Raw genomic sequence first — 10,070 nt, 5'->3', positions numbered from 1 at the left:
TAATAGAGCGTGTGGTTCACGTTCACACAAAGTAGAAAAGACGAGGGTAAGCAGACGATTTTTCAATGAGTGTCCTTTCCATTCATAACCAAACAGTGGTTTTCAATATATTTAGCGGAAGGTATGTTCATATTGCTGAACCAGATAATAGGTTAGGTATGAGAATCATTAAATGAACACCATTATGTGTACATAAGCAGACAATGTTTTTTTGCACTTTTAGAGATTTAAAAATGTCAACGTTTACTATCAAACGAATCAAAATGAACGTATTTTTGCACTAGTTCGATAAAGTTTCAACGTAAAACAACAACAAATCTTGCTCAATACATAATGTCGAAATTGAGTATGCGGTTACTTACGTATAGCCCTAATATATTTCCAGGAAGATCATGTTGGGCTTCACGTACTACAGAACGACCGTTAACAACTACCCGACAATCGCGAACTAAGCATAAATATTATACCGATGAATTACTTTACCTAGAAGCAGCTCTGTCTTTTGGGTTTGTCCTTATCAAAACAGAAATAAATTAAATTGAAGCGGAGTCCGAGACGGAGTCAAGTATTCGTCAACGCAACAATCCTAAATATTCAATTTAATTTCCACTCGAAATTAGAATGTTTCCATTTAGTTCCGAAAATTCCATTGCCTGTCCCAAATTCAATTTCTATGAAAATACCTTCAAAGTGAAACGTTACAACGACATACCCACTGATTTGCGACTACTTTTTTTTAATAATTGAATTTTCCAATTTACTCTGAAAATCGACCTTCAGGAACCTTTGGTCTAAATTTTTACAAGGTAAATATAGTGAGGTATGCCATATATAACCGAATCAGATGTGCGGTGGCACGAAAGTTCGATACAAACGCCATCTCGTTCCTTCGTTGAAAGCAAAAATTGGAATAGAAAGTCGGACCATCTTTTGTGAGATAGTGAAAATATTTTTGTGAAACACAAGTAAATCTTAGTTACCCATGTTAAAAAAAGATGTCATTGGCATCGAACTTATGTGCTAGGCCGCGCGTCTGAATGGCATTACCTCCTCACTATATTTACCTTGGATTTTTATACAAGGAAGGTGTTGAAACGTATTTTTTGGTTCACTTTTTTACCGATCGTTCACTTAACTTTAACAAAAGCATCCGAAGATAAATTGAGAGTGACACAAAGAGCCATGGAACGGAGTATGCTTGGAATAACACTCAGAGACAGAATGACGAATCAATGGATTCGACAACAAACCAGGGTCGTTGATGTCATGGAAAGAATAGCATCTCTGAAATGGAGCTGGGCGGGACATATTGCAAGAAGGACAGACGAACGTTGGACCAAAAAGATCATGAACTGGCGACCATATAAAAGACGAGCTATAGGTAGACCACCAGAGAGATGGACAAACGGAATTAAGAATATTGCAGGTACAAACTGGCAGCAAATGGCAATGGATCGTACGAAATGGAAAGAAGTTGGAGAGGCATACATCCAGCAGTGGATAGAAACAGGCTGAAAAAGAAGAAGAAGAAGAAGTTCACTTAAAATTCAAATTTTAGGCATACTTACGGCGTGAATTGCCGAAGACAATTAAAAGTTACTATAAAAGAAAATCGTTGTTGCCGAAAACTGAACATTCAGAACATTAAAAAACGAGTCGATCATTTCGAACGACATTCAACAATGCTGGTACAAAAATCAAAAATGTACTAAGCAGCGACAATAAAATAGTACATTTCGTACCTACGACTAAAAGTCTTTTTTTAGCGTGTGAGAGGTTTCCAGACGAGCCGAGGGCGAGGTCTGGAATCGAATACGCTAAAAAAGACTTTTAGTCCGTGCGTGGTACGAATAGTATTTTTCATATTGGACTTCGTCGCACTTTTCGGGTCCTAGGTATGAAAAAACGGTGTTAAGGAATCTCGCGCCGCGTCATTCACAATAATTCACATAGTGACATCTACCTTATACAAAATGTGTCAAAATGATAATTATTGTGAATGACGCGGCGCGAGATTCCTAGCAACCGAAAAATCGTTTTAAGTACCCTGCGGTCATACCATGTAGAATAAACAAAAAAAAAAATTGACAAAAATAGCTAAAAGCTTTTTTGGTGAAGGTTAGATGCGTTAGATGGTAACGCTACCGGAAAATTTTAGGTTTTTTGACTTTTCACCACCTGAAGTTGTCTAAGACCATAGTCTGAAAAGTGGTTTTTTGTTATTTTTCAGGCAATAATTGATGAAGATGCCTCTAATAGGTTCATTCATCCGTTAAAAGATAAAAACAATCAATTTTCCATTGATCGAAATGCACCGCCGAACAAACCGACCATGGAAGGTAGGTTTATTTGGCGCTGTTTCACTAGTTATTTGGTTAGTTAGAACCACTAGAATTTTTTTGTCTATCGGTTTGATAAACAAGTTGACATTTCAAACAATCTGTAATGAGTCTGTTCAACAAAATGTGTCTATTCGTCAAAATGTCTGTGTCACCCGCCTTCGTGGGTGTCTTAGGCTGAAAACAAACGAGGCTTTGAAAACGTGTTTTGGTCCTTGTTTTCATGACGAAATTGTCGAAACTGTCAAACAAAATTAGAAATTTCTCTATCGAAAATTGCGATTGCTGCATCTGTCAATGAAAACTAGGACCAAAACACGTTTTCAATGCTTCGTTTGTGCTATCCCATAACCTGTTCTTTCAGAACTTTTGTTTTAATATAGGAGATTTTTACGCGTAAATTCTTTTGTGTTTAAATCTTCCAATGAAATTGCGCGCAGTATGACAAAAGAGAACCGCACATTAAACTTATCATTAAACGCGCCCATTTATGTCCGGCATGTCTAGCACATAACCTCTGTTATTGTTGTCATTATACCAACAAAATAGTTTTGGCACTTTCGTTGAAACTTAAAATTATGATGAAACCGGCCCTGATATCGAATTGTGAAAAGAACTTTATATCGGACATTGTCAGCAAGAAACAGGTGAACCATTTTTCACTCACATCCAAATTTTCGTCAACCTCAAATCGAATCATTTTCCTGAAACCGTTGCAGCTACGTCTCGATGGACGGGATTTAAATGAATTTCGGCCGATAAAAATAAATTTCGGTTCTGACTGGGGCAGTGTGCATGTGTCGCTGGGTGAAACACGGGTATTGGCACAGGTCACTTGCGAAGTAGCTCAACCCAAATCGACCCGACCGAATGAGGGACTTCTGTTCATTAAGGTGGAACTTGGTCCGATGGCTGCACAACATTTCGAAGCGAATCGGAGCAGTGATTTAAGTGTTCAGGTGAATCGCATCTTAGAGCGTGCCTTAAAGGATTCACGGTGCATTGACTTGGAGTCGTTGTGTATCATTGCCGAAGAGAAGGTGTGGAATTTGCGGGTTGACCTGAACGTTTTGAATCACGAGGGGAATATTATTGGTGGGTACAGGACAGGAATTGTGACTCGTTCAACAACTGATGCCGAATGTTTCTGTTTTAGATTGTGCTTCGATTGCTGCCCTAACTGCTCTGGCACATTTTAAACGGCCAGACGTTACAACCACAGGTGACGAATTCATCATTCACACTCACGCCGAAAAAGATCCAATTCCAATCGTCCTTCACCACCATCCAGTCTGCATTTCATACGCAATCTTCAACAACGGGTTAATTGCTTGAGTTTGTAGTTTCGAAACGTATAAGTCCTAAAATCAATCTTTTTAGTGCAACTGCCATTGCGGATCCGACAGCTATGGAAGAACGGGTGTCCGAAGCAAATTTAGTGTTCGGATTGAACTCGTATCGGGAATTGTGTGGATTACATTTCGGTGGAATAACCCTCACAAGTTCAGAACTACTGTTACAGTGTGCCACTCGTGGTGCCAAGCGAGCCAAACTGTTAGTTGACATGATCAAAGACGCTTTACAAAAGGATGAAACAAGCCGGTAATGTGACCGACAAAACGTTATTGGATTTTGAAACGATGATTGATGATTGAGTCATTACAGGTCTCAAAATCAGCTGGTTGGTTTCACCGAGTGTGTTCGTATGAATAAAATTACTTCGATGAAGCAGGACCGTTTGAGCATCAAGTTGAAGCGCTTCAAGCTAAACGAAGCCGATGAGAGTAATGACGACGAACGGATGAGTGAGGACGATGAAAAAGTTACAGATAAAGGTTGGTCCATCGATTTGAGATAATTTGATAAAATCTTTAAAATTTTGACTTTCGGCTTTGCAGTACAATTATTGGACGATACATCGGCGGTCCTAATACCAGATAAATGGGAGTCGGAAAGTGATTCAGCTGATAGTGATGATGGAGAAGACTTCCAAATGGCCGAGGTGTTGCCGGTGGTGAAAGATGAAGCGGAAGAAGCTACAGAAAGGAGTGTCAAAAAGAAGAAGACGAAGAAGAAGAAGAAAAAGAAGAACAACTCGAAAGGGGCGATTTTTGGTGAGTTCAATTTTATGTTTGGGATCGTTATTTGGACACTTCAAATCTGCTTTTTCCACCGCTTGGTTTTATTTCCCACGTTTCACAAATACCTTTCCGAATTCTTATTTCTCTGTGATTTTCCTATTTTCAGTTGAATCAAGTAACAGCGAAGAGGAGGAGACCGTTACACTGAATACATCCGAGAAGAGCGACACTACACCTTCCAGGTCGCACATTTATTTCAAGTGAAAAAATGTTCAATAAATTTTTGTTTGGAGAAACTTATGGTTTTATTGGATTGAAAGCGGTAGATTGCAGTGAGACAAACTTGAAAGTTTAGCGATTTTCTGTAAGAGATGAAGAAACGGTCTTCTGAACTTGTACATACGCATTGTAGGTCCGATTCCTGCGATCTTTAACGTTTAAGAAAATCCTAGTAAAAATCATCTCAAAATAGAAAACGAAGAAAATTCGTCGGATTTCCTAATTCATCGAATTTTTTATCAACCAGTTCGTTTTTGGTTCTTTTACCCCTCATTTGACAAACCCAGACAAACGAGCAAACACATTTATACAGTCTGATGTAAGGTGTCTCCATACAGTCTTCCAGTTAGAAGATTAATTTGATTCGCCAAAAAATCGTGTGGAAATGACAGGTTTCAAAGAGGCTAACAATCTGTGCTTAGATCGCAGGCATTTATTCAGTTTAGTGGGTAAGTAATTTTTATTTGACAAGCCTCTGACGAACTAACTAGTCATTCTAGCCAGAATTTTACTTAGATACGCTGAGCTACAAGGGGCATGGGACTTAAAGCAACAATTTACATTACTAAGTCTTTGTATTGCTGTAGGCTATATGTGGCAGATACAGCAGCAAAGCGAAAAACAAGTTCTGAACAGATGACGAAAAGTGTGTGTTGCCGATGCAACCGACGTGACTATGTCACTCCAGTTTGTGTCGTGCTGATATACACATTGTCCGGGCAAGACATAGGTGTACTGATGAGGCGTGATCAGCTTGTATTCGTCTATTCTTAAGGCTAATACACAGTTCGTGAAGAATACATGCCAAATGCATGAAAAATGTTGTTCGTACCACAATTTGCAAAATGCGTGAAAAATGTGTTTAATCACAGTCCAAAGTTAACAATTTACATTTTATTAAGATCCAAACTCAGCGCTATTGGTAATTATTTTCGCCAAAGGTACCTATAGCGCATAGTTTGTATTCCAATGAAATGTAAATTGTTAACTTTGGACTGCGATTAAACACATTTTTCACGCATTTTGCAACTTGTGGTACGAACATCATTTTTCATGCATCTTGCATCAGGGACTAAACTAAGGAAAATTCCCACCTGCGCCACTCTAATTCCCACCTGCGAATCCAGATCTGCCCACAAGAAAAATTACAATTACAGTGAACGACATCTCAAATGTCTCACTGTCAAATTTTTCTGAGAATTTTATTGTGTCATTGCAAATTCACAATGACATTCTCTGAAAAAAATGACAGTGAGACATTTGAGATGTCGTTCACTGTATCTAACTTGAAATAGTCAAATGAATGTAATTTTAACACAAAATTGGCCTGCGGCGCATTGAACCTAGTTGGAAAATGACAATGGCATTGCCGATATCAGTTTTTTTTTAAATCTTTTATCATCATTTAGATGGAGATACAGATACAAAATCAAAGTATTTCACATTTGTAGCTTTCACTTTCCTAAAAACTAAAAAAAAATGGAAAGAAAATAGGGTTGGCATGTAAAAAGTGACACTAAATGAACTAAATCATTCGAAAGGTCTTGGCCTAGAACTACTTTCAGTGGAGTGGCGTATGAAACTCCAAATGGAGTTTTTAACAAAATGTGAATTTTGTTTCTCATTTATTTCTCTCTGGTGTGTTAACGTAAAAATCGGTAGAAAGTCTCAAAAAATATCTGTGTGGAGGGTAAACATCCGAGATTTTTTCAGATTTTTTGGACCCCTATTTAATAATGAAAAAATTCAATGATTTTTTTCCATATGCTAGACAAAAGTGCTACTACCGTTTTTGGTCACTTGATTTGTCTTCATGGAATGTGCCTACATTATGTAATTTACTCAGATTTTTTTAAATGGCGGAACACACCCTCATTTAACGAAGAATATTTGAAAAAATATTTTTACCTCTAAGTAGAGGTCCAAAACATCTGCAAAAATAGCAGATGTTACAGACGTGTTACTTGAGAATTTTTTCAGTTACATCCATTGAGATATATAAATTATAGACAAAACTCACCCTCATACCCAAAAACTCACCACTATTGTGATTTTTAGGGCTGATATTCTACCAAAAACACCTTTTAGTCCAGTAAACCGATAATTATCTGCAATTTTCTGGAATTTGATTTTTTATATTGTGGACGCATTTTCCACAGGTAAAAATACACCCCTAACATGACCGAAAAATTAAATTCCAGAAAATTGCATATTATTATCAGGTATGATCGGCAACTTGATTAGACTTTACATTTTGACATTTTGAATGATTTTTTGTATGAAAGACCCTGGACTTACGGTCAGGGGAATAATTCCCTTTAAATCGTAATATACATTTCGTACCTAGGACCTAGGTCTTTTTTAGCGTGTGAGAAGTTTCCAGACAGAGCCGAAGGTGAAGACGAAGTCGCACGTTTCGGGTCCTAGGTATCAAAAATATATTTATGTCAACGTCCTGAACGCATGATATTATTTTTGGATAAACATTTTTACTTTGGCGCCCAAGATTTTGTGTTTAGGCGCCCCTTCGAAAAGTTTCCCACCTGCACAGAAATCCTTATGTTAGTCCCTGTCTTGCATGCATTTTTCACGAACTGTGTACCCATCTTTAATGTAAACGGTAACACGTTTCATTTTTTACGTTGAAATAAAAAATGTTTCAACATTGGTCGGAACAAAGCAATTAAGCAATACAACAGCTTAGTAATTTAATATTTTACCAGACCAGCAATCCCAAGTAGCATTCAACGGTTGAAATTCGGTTGTGCAACTGTTATTACACCGCGGTTATAAATTATTTGAAGATAACCCAAAATAACTAATTAGTTGTCGCAACGTTGCTACAACGTTCCAATAACGGTTGTACAACGGTTTTTGCCCAGTTGCGAAAGTTGTAAGATTCTAGTAACGAATTGGTTGTAAGACGGTTATACAACGAATTGGTTAAAGTTGTGAAACGGTTGTATAACCGACGTAGGACTTATAAATCACATTTGAAAATTCGATACCGTCTTACTTATTAGTTGTGCTACCGTTTCACAACTTTTTCGTTTACACTTTCAAGAACACGTTTTATCTGGAAAATTGTATGTGCAATATTCGTAAATCAATTTACATTATTTATGCACTGAAAAGATGTTTTTATGCACAGCAATTCAACTGATTTTTTTTAAATTATTTATTATCATTCATCATTTGGTGCGTAAATAAAGTAAGAGGCACGGTGAATTGTTCTTATTTTATTCACGGTTCGATTTTAGTCAACAATTCAGTCAGTCACACGTTTTTCCACTCGTTTTTCTACATCTTTGATAATTAGCACCGTATTGTCTTATGTCAATTCAACAAAGTTTTATCCATCAATTTCACTTTTATTGTAAGATACTGTTGTCGACCCTAACTCCTATCAAGAGACCTAACAAAACATAAGAAACCTAACTTCGACAACAGCAACAAACAAAACTAGTGAAATTGATCAATAAAATGTTGATTTACGAATTGGCAATAAGTTAGAAAAATACGACAATTCACAAAGTATTAACAATTTTCAGCACAAACATTCTTCAAATTTTATTGTTTCACATAGTGACATCGTATGAAAACAGAAACACTAAAGCATAAAAAGTCTCTCATAGATAGGTATATATTCCGAGCGAACTTTTTAGCATGACATCTTGATTCCAACTGACGCAAAATTGAAAATGCATTAGTTACTCAACCGTTTTACGACGAATTAGTAAAAGAGATTTCTTCAACTTATTGGTTGCATAACAGTTAATTGACGAATAAGTTTTTGGCAAAAATTATCTATTCACTTATTCGTTTATTAACGGTTGTACCACTAATTCGTTAAAAATTGAATGATAACGAATTAGTTGTGAAACGGTTATATAACGAATCAGTTATTTTGAGCATAACTTATTCGTTACATAACCGTTGGACAACGAAAAAGTTTGCAACGAATAAGTCATTTTCCAACCGCGGTTATGAAATGCTACTTGGGATACAACAATTAGAAATTAATTAATGACTACAATTTACCAAACGATCAAGTAAATGACTCGATTCAATTAATTAGCTCAGTCGAACAGGGTAACCGTAAATTTCGTCAATTGTGGACCGAACATCATTTTTCATGGATTTTTCACGAACTGTGTACCCATCTAAAAGATCCAGTTACATTTCCTTTGTAAATGATTTTCATTTATGATTGTCGTCATGGATTAAACTACATTGGTACTGAATTATGCAATTAATTTCATTTTCCCATAACGATAATTAACCAGTTTCATCAAGCGCCTATCAATAGTGAATAGTAACTGACTATTAGTCAGTCGGTCGGAAACAATAAGCATTTTCAATGATGCTCTCCCACAAATTGTTATATTGCTTCATCCAGTGCTGCGGCCTAGGTCCATTCAAATTTAACAACTACTCACATACCGTCCCCAGAGTATTCGAATCCAGTGTCTTTACACTGATTAATTTCATCACAGGATCATTCTTTTGCATTCTCACTGCAATGATACAATCGAATACATTGCTAACGTGGCTACCCACCCGACCAAAATTTGTGTCGCTTGTCGTTTCGTCCATGGAAGCAAGCAGTCTGTTCGTTCAGAATTTTTTGATTTTTTCCATTCAATTTGCCAATCGAAAGGAATTGATACGACTGATCAACGAAGGTTTTGACCTTGCGGCCGAACTGAAGAAAATCTGTCCCCAAGAGAGAATATTTTCGGCACAATTTCGCAAGTGTCTTCGGTCGAAGTGCGTTGCGAAGAGTGTGCAAATATCATGGTTGATTATAACGACTCTGTTATTCATTGTAACTGAAAACCATATTTTGGATTGGTTGTTTGGTATCGCGTGCATCTCAATTTATTCATATTCAATTGTTATATCCAGCTTGTACTACTGCGGTTGCGTTCTCTTCAGTGTTCGGTTCTATGAAATTTTAAATTCAAAGACGACTGCCCTCATAGCGCATTTGAAAAGGGAATGCAAATCAGACTCGCCTGATTTTAGCGATGAAATTGACTATGTCGCTACTTTGCACGGTCGAATTGCATCGTTTGTGGAACTCGTAAACAAATGTTTCACCGTTCAGATTCTCATCATTCAATTGACATCGTTTTTAGTCACTCTTTCAACGGTAAAATTTTCAAATTTCAAACCCTCAACTTGTATGGGGGCTCTTTACTCGCTGTTATAATTCGATAGAAAGTTTAATTGTCTCACAACTAGACATTTTTATCGTACTGCTCATTGGTGGAATACTATGGCAAAAAGGATGGAGCTTTGTTTGCATACGAAATTTTATCCTCAGGGGGCTTTGCGGGCGCTCAACTGATTGAACTTTATTTCATCG

At 37.0% G+C, this 10,070-nt stretch overlaps 1 protein-coding gene across 1 annotated transcript; it reads left to right on the top strand.

The window, feature by feature from the left end:
• Window positions 1-2,824: 2,824 nt before the first annotated feature.
• LOC119066995 (exosome complex component RRP45-like) lies at window positions 2,825-4,716 on the top strand. The gene is made up of 7 exons (XM_037169723.1): window positions 2,825-2,986; window positions 3,059-3,434; window positions 3,496-3,661; window positions 3,720-3,941; window positions 4,005-4,174; window positions 4,238-4,453; window positions 4,587-4,716. The coding sequence occupies exons 1-7, from the start codon at window positions 2,918-2,920 to the stop codon at window positions 4,682-4,684; spliced, it is 1,317 nt and encodes a 438-aa protein (XP_037025618.1). The 5' UTR covers window positions 2,825-2,917; the 3' UTR covers window positions 4,685-4,716.
• Window positions 4,717-10,070: the final 5,354 nt, after the last annotated feature.

This window comes from Bradysia coprophila, assembly GCF_014529535.1.
Source record: "Bradysia coprophila strain Holo2 chromosome X unlocalized genomic scaffold, BU_Bcop_v1 contig_117, whole genome shotgun sequence".
NCBI classification, from domain to species: Eukaryota; Metazoa; Arthropoda; class Insecta; order Diptera; family Sciaridae; genus Bradysia; species Bradysia coprophila.
This window is presented reverse-complemented; position numbering and strand designations above follow the sequence as displayed.

Coding starts and splice junctions, on each gene's coding strand:
- LOC119066995 (XM_037169723.1), top strand. CDS start 2,918: ATGATGAAACCGGCCCTGATATCGAATTGTGAAAAGAACTTTATATCG. Junction 3,662..3,719: donor TACGCAATCTTCAACAACGG/GTTAATTGCTTG, acceptor CAATCTTTTTAG/TGCAACTGCCATTGCGGATC. Junction 4,454..4,586: donor CTCGAAAGGGGCGATTTTTG/GTGAGTTCAATT, acceptor TCCTATTTTCAG/TTGAATCAAGTAACAGCGAA.